The sequence below is a fragment of the Protopterus annectens genome, chromosome 10.part0 (assembly GCF_019279795.1).
Source record: "Protopterus annectens isolate FY-2018-M chromosome 10.part0, PAN1.0, whole genome shotgun sequence".
Classification (NCBI taxonomy): Eukaryota; Metazoa; Chordata; order Ceratodontiformes; family Protopteridae; genus Protopterus; species Protopterus annectens.
Window position 1 is genome coordinate 784,439,598 of NC_056744.1, and position 21,495 is coordinate 784,461,092.

A 21,495-nucleotide genomic window follows, 5' to 3' on the forward strand; every position below is an offset into this window, starting at 1 on the left:
AAAATGTAAGGATCGATGCAATTTTATCCTTTCTTCACGGAAACCATTTGAATCTGAGTAAATCATTGTCATATTTTTCTAGTGAGATTTCACATTACAGGGGTCCTCAGACTCTTGGCAAATTCCCTGACTCTCCTAGCCAACTTACATTACTGCCTCTCAAGCTGGAACTGGTTAGCTGAAGACGGTCTTCTAGCACTGCAGCAGCCAGTAATCACAATGTTAGTAGTAAGAGAAAAAACATATCTTCCAATGTTCTGTTTTATTCTGCTCTTCATAGCAGGAACGGATGAGCTTTGAATAGATTCTGACACGACTGGGAAGTAAAGTAAAGGGTGCTTATACAATACCCTTCATCTCCTTGTACATATTTGTCAAGAACAGGTTGTGCAGTTAAACTTTGTGTTCACCCCTAGTTACAAAGGAGACCCTTTCTGTTTGTCCTGTAATGTCTGACTGCTGAAGGTCTGGTCCATATGTCTATCATGGAAACTTTTCCTCAATGTGGGAACTGTTCCTGGCTACTACAACAACACCATTGTTGTTGCTGTCCTTTCAGCTATAGTAATTTTGGCTATAAATGCTGTTAGGTCCATCAGAACTGCATGCTAAGCCAGAAAAAAAGGGATTATTTCATTTTATTAACCAGCTTAATCAAACTGAGTCAAATCATCTGAATTAGAGATTTTGGGAGAAAATATCATTAGCAGAAACCTAGAGACAGTTTAGAGTCTCTAGTTAACCTGAGCAACATGCCACTGGGAAGGGGAAGAAAACAAGAATAGCTAGAGAAAACCCAACCACACATGTGGAGAACATTCAGATACCACCTAGATGACCGTCAGAGGCAAAGATTGAATGCTGGACCTTGTAGCTGAGAGGCAGCATCAGTGGCTTCCTTGTTTGGTTGGCAGAGCATTTCTTTCCTCCTCATATAGTTACTAAACAGGACTGTCTCATTTGTCTTAGCCATTTATTGAACTAGGCCTTAGTTAATCAACACTTAAAGTTCATTTGTCAGATCAGCCTTTTTGACTGTTCACGTCAGGGGCCGTGGTTTAATATATGATGTTTTTCAGGAGTTCTCCAGTCTTAGTCTTTGCATAAAGAATCATTCATCCTATTAGTATCTTATTCTCATCACTGAGACATTATCTTGCCCTTCCTTTCAGCTGACTGACTTAACAATCTTGAAGTTCTTGTAATGAAAGGTGTCATCTTAATTTCCATAACCTTGGAATGTCACATTTCAGAGTGGTAGACTTTTGGATATAAAGAACCTTGCTTTGTCTTCCAAAGAAACAGATTTTCTGTTAGTTCAGCCCTTATTTCATCATTACTGTGTTTTCAGTGGTACCTCTGAACCTGTGTGATCACCTGTCAGTCACACAACTCGGAGGGTGAGGTTTGAAATGGATACTGTATTTACACGACTTATGTTTTTGTCTCATTTGTGAGCCAAAGATTCAGCAAGGTGGGCCAGCTGTTTTTTCTTTCTTTCTTTTATTTGGTCTGGGACAGGAGAATACCCTTGGTGCATACCACATGCTTTTCTTATGACTTGCTGCTTTGCCTTATTATGACTTTGCAAATTATCTTCTGCTGTCAGCAGGCAAGTTGATTTAGCTGTTCCTGTCAATGTCTATTCCACTGAGTAATATTGTATAGTACATGCTGTTAAATCTGTATTAGGGCGGTCTCTGAGGTCACTGTAGGAGTCAGATATGACCAGCCTGAGATGGAGGGAAAGAAGCAGGTTTTGACTTTGTGGTAGCCATTTGTTATTAAGTTCATACATTCACTAGGGACAGTAACCTGGATATTCATTTCAAAGGTAAGTTCTTTTGCAGGGGATTTCCTTTTCTTTTTTCATTATTGTATTAATTTGGTAGGTAATTGCTTGAGTGCCTTTTTTTCACTGGTACCCCAGGAGCACTGCCTGGTTAAGCAGCTCACTCAAACAGTTTATAACTGGAGGCTGAGTGAATTAACTTCAAGACTAGCTTATTAGCAGACTTCTGTGCCAAACTGCAAAACTGCCAGCCTTCCATGAGTCCATTGCACTTGTCCTCTTTCTTGAAGTGTTGTACAAGTAGACCCTTCAGAGTCATTAATCACTTGAATTTGAGGATTTGCCATGTTAGCTGATCTTCAGTGTGCCTTGTTTCAGCCATCCATCTGCTATTCAGCTGCTGTTTCCCACTGTTGACTCAAGATACCCCACTAGTAAATAGAACATTTTGCAACATTATCTAATATGCTTATGCTTTCATTCCTTTCAGAGCTTTACTAAGTTCAGGCACTCAGAAGTTAGAGCTTCTGGAAGAGCACATTCACCAGGTATGAGGAGAGAAGTACAGGTACAAAGTGGCATGCCCTCCCTCAGTATGGACATATTTTGTAGATTAAACAGGTGTGCAAAAGAGCATTGAGAAAGGTTTACATTGGTAATCCCACTGCAAATGGCAGCAATAGTGAGTGCTTACCCTCTGTAGTCCTAGTTGCAGCATGTACCATATAGCAAGATGCTTTTAATAGTTTAGTTAAGAGTTCAACAAAGCTTAAATGTTCATAATTTTTTTAAATACCTCTCCTCCCCTATTCCCCAACCAGTTCTACACAAGCAGTCAGGTTTTAAAAATAATCATACTGTCCACTCACCAGTAACCCCACTCCCCAGCTGCTTTGTACTGCTGATCTGAGATGTAACCCTTCAGAAGGTACCCGCCATTTACTCAGTGAGTTGAACCTCATAACTGTCTGTACTAAGGGGTCTAGAATAGAAGTTTAGATGAAAGAAGTAGTGGGATTGTTAGAAGCCATAATCTCCTAGGGGTGTTGTATGCAGTGATCTCAGCAAACTTCAAATGTGTTTCAGCATGCAATGCCTTAAGTGTCAGTCATACCTCCTCTTAGTTCTGGGCTGCAGTGAGGCTGCTAGTCTTTAATAAAAATCAAGTCGCGTTAGGAGTTTGGTGCTACCACAAAAAAGAAGAGCATGCCACTGGTCACTTCATCCTGTTCCCCTAAATGAGTTCACTAACAGGACTTGAACTTTGTTTTCTGGCAGTGCAAATGGAAACATTTGTCTTGGTCAGTGAATCACTTGGATAATTTATAGAAAGTATCTTGCTGTTATTTTTTGGCAGCTGTGAAGCTGACAAAGACTGAAACTGCACAATAAAACAGTTTCTATGCAGTAATGTGCCAAACTCTGTTTACAAGTGTTTTAATTGTACATTTTTTATGTTAGGTTTCTATAGTTGCTGGATCCTGTACAGCTGGTGGTGCCTATGTTCCAACCATGGCAGAGGAGACTATTATTGTCAATAAAATTGGCACTATTTTCCTTGGTGGACCACCACTAGTTAAAGCAGCAATAGGAGAAGAGGTATCACCAGAAGATCTTGGTGGAGCAGCGCTACACTCAAAGTGAGCAAAGGCACAGCGTGTAATATATTTTTTCACTATTTTGAAGTGTGGTGGATGGATAAACTGTAGAGTACATAATTTCCACTTAATGTGCAAAGTGGGTATGTTCATTCATAGATCAGATATGCATTGTTCTTGTTCAAAAGAATTTATGAATATGCTACTTCTTTAGTAGCCTTTTTTTTCTTTACATCATTAATTTTTGTTGTCATTAAATGTGCTTTAAAAAGATATCTGCCATCAAGTTCATCAAAAGCAAATATATCCTGTTTTCTCTCATCATTGACTTGAATTTAAGACACCATTGCTCCAATAGTGGCAGCATATTTTTTTTACTCCTTTTCATAAAATGCTGAATTATTCTAGTTTTCCTCAGCAAACATATATGATTTTATTTTATTTTGCACCTTCTCTAGAGTTACTTAACAAGTAGCGTTTAATTAGATTTAATTGTTAGTATACAAACAAAAAGGGTACTAAAGAACTGGAATCATCCATAAATTTGCAGATTTGTCTGTTAACTAGCAGTGTCTTTGGCTTGGCAGGTTGCTCACTTTTCTTTTATGTTAGTAGACTTGTGAGCTCTGTCACCACACTAGGTCCATTGATTAAAATTTCAGTACTTACTCTGTAGTTTGAAAGCAGTACTGAACTGAGGTGCCAGCTGTTGGAGAAGCTGTTAAACTTAGGATTTTAGTGTGTGCTAATAGTTCAAGAGGATGCTGAATAAGTATAATCATTTAGCAGTAACTGTAGGCATTTTAAGATACTGCACCTAGCATTGTTGTTATTTCTGTGTACATTATTTATAAATAATCATAATCATCGCATAATTTCAATTAATGATCATCTTGTTTCTTGCTTTTACCAGGCATTTTCTGTATTCATTGTCTGCAATGCTGAACAACTCCACACTAGTCTGTTTTTTTTTAAGACTTTAGAGGCCTTCTGCAGTTGGTAGCTGTTGGGATGTTGTCTTCTGATATTCCCACAGTGCACAGTTCTGAATTTTCCCCACTCCCCAACACTAAAGGATGCATGCCATAACATCAGCATCACTCAGTTGTTTTCTGCTGCTTATTTGGTTTGTATTGCAACCCTAAAGGGATGTCATTGAAAATATCCCACTTTTGAAGCCTAAAACTCCAAAATATTCCTTCCAAGTGTTGTTTATTTGCTGGATAACAAGTCAAGACATTCTCTATCACTTTTTTGCTTGATTGCCTGGGAAGGAAGCATAACATCAAGTACCATGAGTGCCAGTGATACAATATGGACATGTACCAGGGGTAAAGAGAAAAACTTGAGGCCTACACCAGCTATTTCAGGATGGTGGCTATGAAGGCTGCTCAGTACTGGGAACAGCAGTAGGACCCTGTAAGTGACCCTGTATCCATGCCAGACTGGCAAGAGAAGGTAAGGGAAGAGACCAATGTCAGTCAGAACTGCCTCCTTTCAAAGTTTACCTTCAAAGAGGCCTTTCCATCATCATAAGTCACAAGTTCCACTTCAGTTAGCAAGGAGATGGGCTTGCATCTGCCATTATCCAGCAGTAAGAGGAGAGCAAGATGTACAACCTGGCCACCACCTTATAGAGATTATATCCATTAATTTTGACATTTGTTAACATCAGTGCACACAACATCAGAATAAATGGTGAAATTAATAAGACTTGAAAATTTAGGGTTGGTATTAACTCACATGAGTAAGGGTGGAGTATGTGTGTACTAACCCAAACTCTGCCTGTGCTCATAACACCAACCATATGCATTAGCTTTTGAAAAACCCTTTTCCTAATGGTACCACTAGACAAAACCCTCTTGACAAACACACACTTCACATAACCACCCATATACAATGTTACATCTATCCCCTTACTTGCCCTTACTCTAACACTAACCCAAAAACACTCACATGCATGTGAGCATACAAACGCACTCCAACCACTAATGCTGAAACTTTTGGTGTATCTTAAAAATCTGGCATTAGTAAACAATTCCACTTTGCTTGCAAGCAAACCTGACAAACCATTTGAAAAATCGGTGTTCTCAACATCAACATTTTCACTATTCAGAAACAGACTTTTGATAAAAAGTACACACTAGTTCACTTTTTCAATGAAATCAGATTTGAAAAGGTAAAATACAACTGAGTGTGTATCCTAGGGTGTCCAAACTACAACATTCATCCAGTGTCTGATCTTGCCTGTCCTGCTCACCTGAGTCTGTCTTCTCAGTCTTCCAAAAAAGAGTCATTATTATCACTGCATATCTTCCATATGGTGTTATGCTTTTTAATTTCTTGAAGTCTTTTGGGTTTCTAATATCATGACAGGAATGGACCCCATTCCTAAGTCAAGGTATGATTAAAGTTCATGAAATTAGTATTGTTTCAATCTTTGTTAGCCTGAAGTGCTCTTCACAGCACCCACAATGTGCCCAGAATTGACTTCTCCTGCAATTCAAATGGAGTTACATGTGTCGGTAACATACCTAAGTATGACTGAAAATTCTTTTTTATGAGACCCCATTGCTCCTACTACTACTGCTGCTGTTGGAACTGTCTGAGTATCCTTCTTCCACAGTGCCGTCACTTCTGCCTGCAAGTCTTAATATTTTATGACTTTGTGTCTCTCTCTAAATAAGACATCGTAGTCACTGGGTGTAGTAATTTCAATGATCAGTGCTACTTTTGTGTTCTTTTCATAGTGATATAAACTTTGTTTGCTGTAATACTTTGTGGCTCATGTTTTCAATGTTATTCAGCTATTTCAATATTATGTTTGCACAATCCGCAGTGCAGCAGTCTTGCCATATTATGATGTATTCCAGTACAGTCCTTTCATTAGTGTATCATAACCAGCAACAAGATGTACGACCGTTTCCAATTCTGTTTTACAAAACCTAAATTTGTCCGTTTCTCCCACATGTTCAGTGGACTTTGTAAACCTATGTGTATGTAGTCCACTATCTTGGGTCACCGATATTAACCTTTCGTTGGGTAAAAAATATCACAGAAACAAACTGGAAAGAAAAAACGGAGAAGCCTTGCAGTGAGTTGAAGCAATTTATTATTAAGCGCTTTTCATTTGCAGGATCTGCAGACTTCTTCAGATAAAAACAAGTGTCAAGAGATACTAATACACAAGTTTAAAAGGCAATCACATGATTGTAAGAACCAATCAACACGCTCCTAGTATATCCTAGGAACACCAAGTTAAAGGTATATTAGCCTACTAACTCCACATTTGCTAACCAATAACCCAGAATTCAAGAAGCATAAATATAAATATAACTAGTAAATAAACATAAATAAAATTCCTAATGACTTTAAGTAAGAATATTTGTGTGTGTAATAAATATTGTACATACATATATTAACTTCAATTTTTACATACATTTTATCTCTCCAGACTCTTCAGTTTCAATAGCCATGTAATATTACATGCTTCATTTAAGCCTCTGTAGTTAAATGCGTTTAATAAAAGGCTCTTTATCAGCTGAGTTATTTGTTTGGATATTTCCATTTGTGCTAGAGTTCTCCATAGTTTGTCATATCCCTTGCAGTCAAAAGCTTTGCAGTAGTCGATTAAGCAAAAGTATATGGGCATTTGGTATTCTTTGCTCTTCTCCAGTATCCATCTAACATTGGCAGTAATGTCTCTTGTTCCATGATCTTTTCTAAAACCAGCCTGAGCTTCGGGTAGTTCTTGCTCAACGTATGATTGTAATCTTTTTTTGTATTATTTTCAGCAGTATTTTTCTGGCGTATGGAATTAATGCATTCGTTCTGTAGTTGTCACAATCCTTTGCATTGCCTTTCTTCAATATAGGTATGAACAATGATCTTCTTCAGTCAGTTGGCCATGTTTTTTCCTTCCAGATCTGTTGACACGGTCGTGTAAGGCCATGATAGCACCTTCTAAGACTTTAATTTAATTAGACTACTGTCGATGCCAGGTGACTTGTTCGATAAAGCTTTAATTGCTGCTATGACTTCTTCTTTTAAAATATCTGGTTCTTCCTCAAAGTCAATTTCCAGTTTGATTTCTCCAATGTTATCCACATTGCCGTTTTTGTATAAATGTTCCATATATTCTTTCCATCTCTTTTTTTAATGCTTTCTGGATCATTCAGTATCATTCCATTGGCGTCTTTAAGACTCCCCAATTGAGGTTGGAATTTATGCTTCAGTCTTTTAAGATCCTGATAAGCTAGTCAGTTTTCCTGTTTACATGGTCCAATTCAATTTTCTTTCAGATGTCATCGAAATATCGTTCCTTGTCTGTCTGAATTTGAAAATGTCTGTTCGTTTGTGATACTTTTTCTGTATCACCAGAAAATTTTGCTTGTCTTTGTTGTGCTGCTTTTCTAGTTTCTTCAGAGATCCAAGGTGATTTTTTTGGCTTTCTTTCTCTTCTGTAGTGTTTTTTAATGCCTTGTCACTAATTACTGTTTTAATGTCATTCTGTAACTCTTCAGGCTGTCCATTTCCTGTACCAAGAACGGCAAATTTGTTATTTAATTTTATCCAGTAGTCTTGTGGAATATTTTCAATGTACTATTTTGGAAGGTCTCTAATGATCTTTTTTTGCTAAGCTTTACCTTGATCTTGCATGTCAAAAGCTTGTGGTTACTTCCACAATCAATTCCTGGTTTAGTTCTTGCCATCAACACTGCAGATTTCCATCGCTATCCTATGCAATTTAATTTCAGTATGTAAAATTTGGAGAGGTCCATGTGTACTGGCAATGTTTGTGGTGTTGAAAATGTGTATACATGATTGACAGTTGGTTTTGCAAACCTGTACTAAGTTATCACCAGCTGCATTTCTTTTTCGTATGCTGTGCTTTCCAGTCACTGCATCTTCAAGTGTGCTTCCTACTTTTGCATTGAACTCCCCATAATGATCAGTAGATCTTGTTTCGGCATTTGATCTATTTAATTTTGAAATTGTTCTTAGAACAGTTCTATATCCTCAACTTCCACATCTGTTGTTGGAGCATATGTTTGGATCAAGTTGACATTGATCGGCTTTCCCTGTAGACGGACTGACAAAACTATCACTGATAACATTATACTTTAATACCGTGTTTGAAAGCTTATTGTTGAGGATGAATGCCATGCCATTTTTCCTGTATATTTTCTGACCAGAGTAGCAGACCCAATGCTCATTTGATTGTAAGTGGCCTTGTCCTGGCCATTTGAGTTCACTAATCCATAACAAATCGATTTTGGCTTTTGCCATCTGATCTTTAACAGTTTCCAATTTTCCTTGGTTCGTGCTCCATATATTCCATGTTCCTGTGTTAAGAATGTCTTTGCAACTTCTGATCTCCCTTTTCTGTCCAGCAACATCAGCATCAGGACGACCTGATGGCTTTGACCAGTCAGCTTTACAAACAACAGGTATACTGTGGGTGACCATCAGCTCTTCCATAATAGCATGGTGAGTACCTTCCGACTTAAAGGAGAACCGCACCCACAGACTGAAAAAACATGTGTATTTCATCAAGTTTTGATATTTCCTATATTTTAACAGCACTTTGGGACCATTTACAGTTTTTTTTTTAATTTTTATACGTAATTTTATACTCTTACCACATGGGGTCTAGCATGTTGAAATTGTTTCTAAGTTTTACTAAGCCTCCTGCTATCCCACAGTGCAGTGTTTGTCTCAAAACCATGACATCACGCAGCCGTCCCTGTTCCACATGCAATCCACTCTGTTGCTTCAAATCACAAACTTCTAACAAAACAATGGTTGCTTTTCAGTGGCTAATTATACCACAAGCAGCTGAAATGCCAAAGAACAGACTTTCAAAGTTTTTGTTACTGCAGCTTCTTGTTAGACTTGCTAATTAAGTCTTTTGTTATCCCTGACTTGCAGTTCTTCTATTCATCTCCCCTCCCCCAGTCACACCACCTCCCTAGCTGTCACAGAGCTGTAGGTAATTTGAACTGTTTACTGCTGTGATTGACATTTCACAGCAGGAGTCTTGAGTAGTGGCCTGCTTACCTCTTCCAGTCTTACGCTGACAGTGGGACATTTTTTTTAGCTGCACCACAGGTTATGAAATTGCCATTCTTGCTCAAAAGCACTTCAGGAGGCACTCCTGATCTCCTATTCTCGGTCCTTCCTGTTGACTGAAGGTGCCAAACATTTTGACTGCTGTGGTATAAAAAAAAAAAAAAGAGCACAGTTCTAGGACATTACACTTTTGCATTAATCTGTATTAAAATCCATGTTGCTTTCTGAATTTCTAAAATGCTCAGTGCTGCACCACAATTTAATTGAAGTTAATTTGTCCACAGCAGGATTACCAAGCAGTGCATTACAGCAAACTCTGGAAATTGGACATTCATATTCTGTGTCAATTTACCAACTACAGTATGGTTGCCAGTAATTATCTGCAACTTATAACAGATGTGGGGTCTTCTCATTTTTGCTGTTTTTGTAAATTCCTTAATTGTTTGCATGTAAAGCACTGCATGTGCATATAAAGCAACAAGAATGCATGGATCATGCTATCCCAAGCAAAACCAAGACTCACTCCTCCAAGAAAAGCCACAACAGTCCCCGAGAACTATCGCCCTATAAGCCGGATGAGCCTGGTCTGCAAGGCTATCGATCGCATCATCATGGAACTCATTAACAGAGACATTGGGAACCTCAAACACTGGACTCTACCCAGTTTGGCTTTGTTAAGGGTAGATCATGCCTCCTAAACCTAGTAGACATTTTGAGACAGTTACCAAGGCTATAGATGAGGGAAAGGTGGTCCACAGCCTACCTAGACCTCGCCAAAGTCTAAGACACCATTCCCCATGCTGGTATTATAGACAAGCTCACCAGCCTGAACATAAACCCCTACATCACAAGATGGGTTGCAAGCTGACTCACGGATAGAACCCACACAGTAAGAGTGGTGTCCACAGGACTCAGTCTTGGGACACCTCCTGTTCGGTATATACTTCAGAGGTATAGGCAAGCACAGGAGGACTATGGCTGACAAAGTTCGCAGACGACTGCAGTTTGGCAGCCATAATGGACTCTCCGGCTGACAGACATCCTCCAAATGAGTCTCACTGAGACGGATATCTGGTGTCAAAATCATGGCCTCAAGCTAAATGCCAAAAAGTGCATAGTAATCCCCTTTGAAAAAAAAAAAAGTACCCACGAAGTACCACATAGGTGGTAGTCCCCTAAATATGCAAGATGTCATAAGGGATCTGGGGACCCAAGTGGATAGTAATCTCTCCTATGATAATCACATTGCCAAAGTGGTTACAAAATCCTTCTATGTGGCCCACCTAATCACAGAAGTGTTCGCATCTAGTACAAAAGGGGTTATTGTGCCTCTCACCTCATTACTCAGACCATACCTCTCAAATGCCCCAGATTTTGACTCAAATTTTAACTCTGTCCCTCTTAATCCTTCCTAAAACTAGTGACCTTTGGAGAAAAGGTGGTGAATTACACTTAATGAATAATGACAATAATTAAGAGTTATAAACTTTTTATTTCAGAAAGTGTATTAATTTATATGCTATGATTCTGTCAATGTTTCAAGTTAATAGGACTAATATTTTAAAAATGGCCCTGATTTTTTTCTTGATGTGTCCCTGATTATGTTGAAATATGTCTCCATATGAGTGAGAGGTCTGACTCAGACCCATTATAGAGTATAATGCCCCTTTTTGGGATGTGCCTTACAAGACACTGGCAACAGCTGGAAAGACCACAGAAGTACCTCTTCAAGAAGATTACTGGCCTCAAGCAGATGCTGTATGCAGCTGGACTGAAGAAACTCCAGCTGTACTCAGTTACATACCACTTACTCAGAGGTTCTCTGCCTGATATACAAGGCCATGTCCAACCCGGAATTGATGGACATGCTCAACCTAAAGAAAACCAACTCCCCTTGAGCCACACGCTCTAGGGATCTAAACCTCACCATAACAATAAATAGGATATGCTGGAGGGATAGATTCCTGTCCCCATCTACATTAGGCAGATCCCCTCACCAACACTCTTCAAGAGTAACCTTGACAAGTGGATGGGAAGCATAAAAATTTGCCCCCGGGGATCACTTCAGTGGCTATGCTGGACAGAGGCACAGGGAATTAATCGGGGGGGGGGGGCAAAACCAAACACATTCTGGCTAGGCTTATAAATGCCTTCAGGTGGATAGCCTAGTACCCACCTATATATATATATATATATATATATATATATATATATATATACATAGTGTACACACCCTGTTACAATGCCAGGCTTTTTGGTGAGCTGCATACTTAAACATAATCAGTAATTGCAAAAGCTTTTGCACCTGTAATGATGACTCCACTCTAATCTGTGCAGCCTCTTCCACAGCTGAGCTTAAGTCACTAACCCAGAATGCTTTTAACATTGTTGAACAATGGTTTGAAAACAGTCAGCTTATCTTAAATCCCAATAAAACTAAGTTGCTTAAATTTTCCCCCACTTGCAAGTCCTCCTCTCCCTCCTTTTCTATAAAATCCAGTAATGGCACAGTGAACCCCAGATGTGCACACCAAACTCCTAGGAGTCACCATTGATAACACCTTAAAATATGACATCCATGTCAAACTATCAAAGCAGTTAAAAGAAAACTAGGCTCCCCTTTCCTCACTCCATTCGCCAAAATGTTGGTAGCTCGCTCTCACTTACTGTCTACCCTACTATATGCCTCTCCAGTCTCCACTATTCTGAATAAAGCCACTCTTAGCAAACTTGCTAGCTGTTGCAACCACATGGCCAGATTTTCCACTGGTATAACCTACAGGACTCACCACTGTCTCAACCTAACTCAACTATGGTGGCTTGAATGGCCTAGTCTTCACCATTACAACAAACTGATAATCGTTCAAAGTTCTTTACCACACCAGCATTAAAAAAAATTATTTACCTCTATAGTAACCTAAGGTCCCATCGATTTGCCAATAAACTGATGGTGCAAACTTCCAAAAGCAAAAATGTGGCTGGAGACTCTCTACTAGCTAACTCTGTAGGCAGGATTTGGAACTCTCTTTCAGCTGTACTCACTCTTGAGCCCTCCCTTACCCAGTTTAAAAAAAGTCTCAAGCAATACTTACTAAGGCACTGGCAATGTCCATGTTCAAAACCTGACTAATCCCTATCCACTAGCATGGATATCCTCCTAACTAAGTCCCTCAGTAGTTCTCTAAAACAGACCAGATGTACATTATTGCCTATGGAAGTGTGTGAAGCAGCTACCTATAAGGAGCTGGTAAACTCCTGCCTAACTGTGTGAAACTGTTACTATCTAGAACTTGCAAATGTAAAACTGATTCTCTGTTAACCTGCTGACTTGCAAATCTATATGGTGTATCATATTTTAAAGGGAAGGGATGTAATATGATTTGGTGATTTTACCAAGACTGTTAATGATGTTTAAATTTATATCTACCATAATGTAATTTATATCTTGGAGCTTTTCTCCCTGTGCCTCCACTAAAAATGGCCATACATCTAATCGGACCACCCCAGTAAACAAATGTAAAATAAAATATAGACCACCTTCATTACTTTGTCTATGTTAGCATAAGCAATAAAAATAGCCATTCTGCAACGACCCTTAAGTCTGGTTTGTTTATGGATGCACAAGGAGCAAACATGAAACATTTACCCTAACTACCTTCTCAGCAGTCTGTCAATGTATGCACAAGCACCAGCAAATGACATCGACCTGAATCGTTTCCCCAAATGGTTGCCCAACTGACTTTTACATGTATGCACAATCACCAAAATAAAACATTTTCCCTTCAGTCCGATTTGTGGATGCATTCACAAGCAGTAAACAATGAAAGATAACTACCCAGTTTGTAGGCTGTGCATGTATGCAGTACCACTACCAAATCACATGAAAAGGAATCACTTTCTCAAAGATTCCCTCAATTATTTTATCCATGTATGCACAAGCACAGAAATGAAACATTTGTCCCCATTGAGCCCCTCATTACTTTTCTCTGTACGTACAAGTGGTTAAATGATTTCTATAATGACCCCTTCAGTCATTGTAGAAATAAGTACACGCACCAGAAAAAAACATTGCACTAACAACCCTCTCAGTAGTCCTTTCGTATATACAGCAGCTCTACCAAAATACATGAAAATTAATCATATTCCCCCAAGGTACTTTTCAATGTGTACACAATCAGAAAAATAAAGCATTTTCACAAACGACTTCATGAGTAGTGTGTTGTAAGCCATACTAAGCATCCAAATTACATAAAAATTAATAATTTCCTAAAAGGAGCCTTGTATAGTTTTGGCATATATGCACAAGCACAGAAATGAAGCATGTCCCCAGTGACCCCTTCTTTGTCAATGTAAGAACAACAACAACCAATATACAGAAACTATCTTTAATGACCCCCTTTAGTGAGATTTGTCCTTGTATGCACAAGCACCCAAAAAGAAACATTGCCCCTAACACTCTCAGTAGTCTGCCTGTGCACACAACTTAAACAATTTTCACAACACCCCCCCCCCATTAGTTTGTCTATGCAAGCACAAGGAAAAAAGAAACATTTTCTCTAATTACCCCTTCAGTCAGGTATGTTCATGTCTGCGCAAGCAGCAAAGGTGAAACCTTTCCCCCTGATAGCACCTCTCAATAGTCTGTCCATGTCTGCACAATCACCACCAAATGACATCCAAATGATTAATTTCCTCAAGGTTGCCTACATTACTTTGTTCATGTATGCACAAGCCAAAAAAAAAAAAGACACGTTTCCCCCAACAACTTCATCAGTAGTCTGCTTGTATGCATAGTATGGACCAAATGACATCAGAATGAATCATTTCTCTGAAGGACCCATTGTGTACTTTGTCCATGTATGCACAAGCACAAAAGTTAAACATCTACCCCCCCAATAACCCCTTCATCACTTTATCTATATAAGCACATGTGTAGAAAAGACAACGTCTTCAATGAACCTTTCAGTTAAGTTTGTCCATGTATGCACAAGCACCAAAAACAAAACATTCCCCGAACACACTCAGTAGTCTGCCGCTGCACAGAAAATAAACAGTTTTCACAACGACCCCTCCATTAGTTGGTCTGTGTAAGCACAAGGAATAAAAAGAAACATTTTATGCAATTACCCCTTCAGGTATGTCCATGTATGCACAAGCACGAAAAACGAATCATTGTCCCTAACAACCCTGCAAGTAGTCTGTCCATGTCTGCACAAGCACCAACAAATGACATCAAAACTAATCATTTTCCCAAGGCTGCCTAAATTACTTTGTCCAAGTATGCACAAGCGCAAAAAACATTTTCCCCATTGACCACTTTACTTTGACTATTTCATCACACAAACAGAAAAGACATTTTTCCAATTACCTTTTCAGTCAGATTTGTCCATGTATGCACAAGCTCAAAAAATTAATCACTACCCCTAACATTCTCAGTAGTCTGCTCATGTATGCACAAGCATTACCAAATGACATCAAAATGAATCGTGTCCCCCAGTGTTCCCTTTATTTTTTCATGTATGCACAACCACAAAAATGAAGTATTTTCCCCAATAAGTACTTGAGTGTTGTGTTTGTATACCTAGTAAGCACAAAAATTAAACATTTTCCCCCAGAGACCCCTTCCTCGCTTTGCATATGTATGCACAAGCACCCAAAATGAACATTTTCTGCACTGACCTCTTCAATCAAGTTTGTCCAAGCACCAAAAATGGAGACATTCATTTCAGTTGAGGTATGATTCTCACACACACCCCCCCTGGCATTTACACACACGCGCACACACACACACACACACCCCTAGCTTGCATACACACACAACCACACCCCCCTTGCTTGCATACACCCCCCCCCCCCTGCTTGCATATATATACACACACACACACACACACTGACAAGACCTACAGCATTCGCTCATGCTGGCAAAAAGAAATTTGTGAAAACAGCTGCATGGCACAAATTTGGGATGCAGACATACTTCCTTGTACCACTCAAACACACTCATCTGTACCTCAGGACTCACTCAACACTCACTCAGACTTGCAGTCGCACAGTCTAAAGACAGCAGAGTGTAATAAGCACCCCAGAAAAAATAAATAAATAAATAAAAAGAGAAAAAACTAAAAACGGAACACTCAGCAGCATGGGACTTGGGAAGCAACAGATTCAGCTAATGGCCTGCTGAAACGAAAATGAAAAAAGGAAATAAAAATTGCCTGAAACATAAACACCAGACTCACAAACACATACATTCACTCGCAGTCACTCGAAGCATTCACACACACTTGCACACTTTGCAGTTAAAGTAAACACTTACCCGCACTTCATCACACCAACTAACAAAAAAAGCAGGGAAAAACGACATCACCCATGATACTGTGTGAAGGCAGCATGAGATAGACTAATCTTCTTTCAGCTTTTCCCGGATAGGGGTCGCCACAGCAGATCACCTGTCTGCTCATGACTGGCAGTGGAGTTTTACAGTGTCAGCTTGCCAGCCCAGCACCCAACCTTCCATAGAAGGCACACACTCACACCTAGGGCCAATTTAGAAGGTGTCCAATCCACCTACAGCATGTCTTTGGGATGTGGGAGGAAACCTACATGACATGCAGACTACACACAGAAGGCACTCTAGCCGAGAATTGAACCTGAGAACCTCTTGCTGTGAGGTGGCAACATTACCTGCTGCACCACCATGGCCACCCAAAATGCAAGATGTTGCTGCACAATCTTAATTAACATTTTCATAAATCATGTTCCAGACCAGAGCTGCACAAATTTAAAGTCATGGTTCAGGGGTTAGCATGCTGAAGATCTGAGCACAAGTTAATTTTAGCAGAATAATTTGCCATTTAGGGGGCTGGCATAATGGTTAAGGTGCTTACCTCAGAGACAAGGGAAATTAGCTAGGCTTAAACTGCAACCTCCCCCAAGAGAAGTTAGCCTAGCACTTATCTATGAACCTATATTAAAAATAGTCAAGAAAAAAAAATTATCACTGGTCTCTCTTGTAACCAAGTGTTGATGCAGGGTTCCAAATTTGTAAATGTGGAATTCTGACACAATACCAATGTCCACCTCTCCCTTCCTGCCTTAATGCCTGTTGCTTCCCACATCCTTCCAACACAGACTCGCACCTCTAATGTGCCTTTGTTTCTTACCCCATCCTTTCCTTTTCCACCGCTCCTACAACCTACACCATGGCACATCAGTGTCAAATTATCACATCAATAACATCCATTCTCCCTTTCTGCACCAATAAGTTCAGTTCCCCAATTTCCATTCCAGGATTCTATGTTTTAAGTCACTCCATGCTACTTCTGTGTGTCCTTCTTTCAACTCCCTGAAGACCTATCCAACTTCTCTACAACCCTCCCTATTACCATCTTAATGTAAAGCTACAAACCACGGAGCTATGCATTTACAACCTTGATCTAAAACACTGTCCACTCTACACCAAGACAAATATTCTCCCTAGCACACACCTGGTCTCTCTTACAAGTCTTCCTCATCTTTCTACCAGTCACAATACTCTCCAGTCCTCCTCTTCCACAGTGCGATGGCTGCTAGGAAAGGCAACGCTTCTGAGAATGCTACTTCCAACCAAAAATTCTGGCATACTTCAGCCATTTCTCTGTCTTTGCTCGATAATACCTAAACTGTCTCCACCAAAAGGCCAGTGATGCCTAAATGCACCACATGTGTTCATTCTTCCTCTTTGATGACTACCTTTGTTACCTCCCACAACATCTTACTAAGTATCAAAACTAGTTTCACTGTAGCAGAGTTTCTCCTGTCATCCACGTCAAGACTTTCAATCCTTGGAAAGAGTGTTCAGTCACCAAAACCATGTATGCATTTCTCTCATCAGCTTCCTTTGTCTACCAGTTCCACTACCTCCAGCCTTTCTCAATTTCATACACATTCTCCTGCAGTCTTCCTACATGCCCTTTACACTGTTCCATGCTCTTCACCCTCTGTCACTCCCATATGTATGCAACTCTGTCCTTGCCCACCCCCACTCAGCTCCCCTGACTGCTGTCAGAGTGGTGCCTGTCCCTGCACACTCACTTCTGGTTTAGTCATCATCAGCTGTCACTGCTGTCTGACTTACACAATACATTGGCTCTCTCTTTGATCTTTCTGTAGAGGCTTTACCCCCCTCTACCTTACTGTGTGCAACCCATATATCAGTACTTCTCTGAAAAGTTCTGCCCATGTTATGTAGTCCTCTGCTTAATTGTCCAAATTTTCCCAATCCATCTTGCCTACTACTGTCTTTGTGCTGCCTCTTGTTTCTCACTTTACTACCCAGCCTCATACCCTCTTCCAGCTCCCATATTCTTTCCTGAAGCTTCATCATTCTCCTACATGTCCCGCATCCACTGGCAATTTCAAGCTCCCTAAGCCAAACCACTTCTCCACAGCCTGAGTATATATCCCACTTCCTTCTTATTCTCCCGTCCAAGATATTCTGCTTATTCCTGGTGCACCTCAAGTGTCCATACTGCATCAACTATATTTTTAATTGCAAAGTTTGATCTTTATTTACCTATTTAGGCTTTACTAACTCAAGTGTTCTTCAGGTTAGCTGGTAAGAAATTCCAGTCAAAAGATATTCCAGCGGGTACTTCAGAGTAAAAAAAAAAAACACTTTTATTTTTATAATTATCAGAGACAATGAGAAAATACACATCAGCAGGTCACTTCAGAAGGAAATTTGCAGGTCTTTTCAATCTTAATTCATTTTACATACTGGCACACAAAAGTTCTTCCATCTTGAGCATCTCAATAAATGTTTAACTGTCAATATTTCTACAGAAATGTTAGCAAACCTACAAATATAGGACTAACAACAAGATAAACTTTAAGCAGGACTACTTTTTACACCAATCTCCCCAAAAGCAAAAAACAAAGTTAAAACACTTTATCTAACCCACTTTAAAATACACATCAGGTTTAACCAATATACCTTAATTAGCTTACACCCACTATACACATCAGAAAATAAACTTTAGAAATCTTAGTTAATGTACAATAAACAGAAATACAACAACAGAATCAGAACCATGAGCCCAAAAAGTATCAACTGTAAATCAATAACTGAAATCTACTCTAATACTGTTTTTTCCCCTTCATATCTATACTCAAAATATCAACATGGCCCCTTCACCCAATCCTTATTTATCAACAAATTTCTTATCCATTTTCTATTAGTCAACCATCATTCACCAAGTAGGTCAGTGTCTTGAAGGTAAAGAACAGGATTTCCTGGACACTTTTGTGTGCACACAAATGCTATACAGTTAAAATAACATCATGCATTTATTTTCAAACAAATGTTCCAGTAACTTTCACTTTAAGTGCACCAAAGACAATTATGCATAACAGCATATTGTAGCAACATTTATACGCACAAAAGATGGTAGCCGCTAATGATACTGTACATTATTTACATACTCTGTGATATTCACAAAACACAAGTGTGACTGAAACCAATTTTGCCTTCGCATATTCTATCTCAGTATCAAAGGTACATAAGTGACATGACACCACCAAGAACAGAATCCCCATTTTAACCCTTACAATTTTTATATACTTTGTTGATTCCTCCATCAGCCATGAACAACATGCCCAATTAAGTTACTTCAGTCTCCTCCACTTCCTGACATCCAAAACATTAGAAAGGGAGAGTAGATGCTAGTCGCCTTGCATGGTCAGAATACTTTTTTTTCCCCCAACCCATCCCTTACTGGCTGGCAAACTTCTGTACACCTGTCTTACCTACCAAGAATGACCATATCACCAGTTAATTTCTCCCACAGATTGCGTACCAAGTCTGGAGTACTCTTTGCAGTTGGATGCATAATTATCTTTTCCCTCCAGGAAGGGGGGGGGGGGGCAGCAGCATCAACTACTCACTCGCCATTATGTACAGATTTCCAACACATTCTGCAGGCCTAAAGTATGGCACACTCTGCAGACTGGTATAAAACAGCCCTTCCCCTGGGATTAAGAAAGTCAGTATCCACCCCCCACTCTCAATCCTCCATAGCCAGTTCCTCTAGCTTCCAATCTGCTTATTAAACTCAGGTCATGTGAACCACAGTTGCAGCTTTAATGGCTTCCCTGGGATAGGAAAGCTTGCATCCAACACTCATGCTGAAACCTGTCCAGCCAATTCCTCTACCTCCTAGTGTGCCAATCAAACTCAAGGTCATCTGGGACTCCATCAGAGGTTTAATCTATTACAAGGAGTCAGCTTAACCTTCACACTTTGTTCTATATCTGCTGCTCTTCTTCTGCAACATCGCTTCCTCTTATTTTTGTTACATTTACTGGTCAAACAAGAATACCAGAAGTATTCCGAAAAGTCTTTCTCAGAGATTCATCTACAAAAACAGAAATGTTTCTTTCTGTGAATGAGATTCTTCTACAGAAGACCAACGTTACTCTTAATCAATCTTTTTTTTCCCAACATGCTATCGCTCTACTGCAGAGACTTCTTAGTAACTGGCCTCGCAGAACCTCAATGCATATTCTTGATTTTCTCATCTTCGGCACATGTTAAAAGAACTTGGTAATGAAATACCCTTCATATAAGTAATATATAGGTTTAAAATCTACTGTAAACTACAAAGCCTGCTATACATTATACCCAGCAACAATTCTGATACTGAAAAAAACACACATATGCAACAATATGCATTACAAAACTTGTTAGAAATTGCAATTTTCAAATACCTTATATATACAAAATTTACATTTTTCTAGAATATACACATTTTGAACTTGCCATATTTAAAAGGTCATATAACACTCAATTACTTTCTAATTAGTCTCTAAGAAGAATACAAGGTTAGTATTGCCGAAAAGACCCACGCTACGAATGCAAAGTGTCCACCTGGCTTAATTCACCAACCAAGTTAATAAGCAACAAACAAAGCCTATGATCAAAGTACCAGTTACAACAGTTCACAGATTAGTACTAGGCTAATTGCCCTTATGGGCCATTTTAAGCCTAGCCAATTACCCCCTGTGAGAATCAAACCCCGTACCTTGTGTCTATAAGGCAAACACCTTAAACATTATGCCAACCTCCCAACCAACCAAATAAAAATAAGTCCAACAATAAATAAGCGGTTTAATATTAAACTCTAGACATAAAACAAATGTAACAAACAGTAGTATATTTTAGCCATGCAGAATCCCAAATTTTGACCATTATTTTGAACTTGTTATATATTAAACTTGAAATCCTGCATTACTTTAACTCTCAAAAAACGTACTCCTGCGCTTGTATAGTGTTGAAAATTACACCAGGTAGTGATGCAATATATAGCAAAAATATGCAAAAAGTCACTGCCTCACATAATAGTTGCCATCATATACACTTAAATGAACATGCTGCCATCCTACCTTAAAAAGAAAATGTCGCATATTTGTTTTTTTGTTTATAAATGATGAAGTGTAATGTACCACATTCGCACTTCCAGAAAAACTACTGTTTTACCATATATATATATATATATATATATATATATATATGTATATATAGGCTTTGTTTTTATTTATATTAGTATATTCTAGTAGTTGCTTCCTCAAGTCTGTATGAGGGAGATAAAATGCACAATCGTGTGACAGCTAAGCATATGGTTAAAAAAGTGCCTCAGTTCTTGTCACCAATTATATCTAAGGGGTGGGGGGACCAAAGCAACAGGCCCATGCCTTCCATCACAAACTACACTGTATCATCTACAGCATGTTTCAGGCCTGCTTTCTACCACAGCACTGGAAACGCTTCCATACCCTCTTCGCTGATGTCATTGTTAGACATCGTAAACTACAAAATGAAATACAAAACATCACTTTCAGATTACATCAGCTATATATAACCTCCATTCAAGTGTCATTTAGCTGATCCTCTGTTCCAGGTAGTGTATGGACCACAAAATGAATTGATGTCATGATTATAGGTCAATAAATAAATAAAAACAAACTGCGTAAGATAAGAAGTATTTCTTAAAAAAA

The 21,495-nt window shown here is 39.1% G+C and overlaps 1 protein-coding gene across 2 annotated transcripts in view; it reads left to right on the forward strand.

The window, feature by feature from the left end:
- LOC122813340 (biotin-dependent 3-methylcrotonyl-coenzyme A carboxylase beta1 subunit-like) overlaps positions 1–21,495 on the forward strand; it is a 936,618-nt gene that overhangs the window by 427,260 nt on the left and 487,863 nt on the right. For both annotated transcript variants that reach the window (XM_044085603.1, XM_044085602.1), the window contains exon 6: positions 3,254–3,432. In XM_044085603.1, coding sequence (XP_043941538.1) covers positions 3,254–3,432 — 179 coding nt within the window. The remainder of the gene's footprint in view (positions 1–3,253; positions 3,433–21,495) is intronic.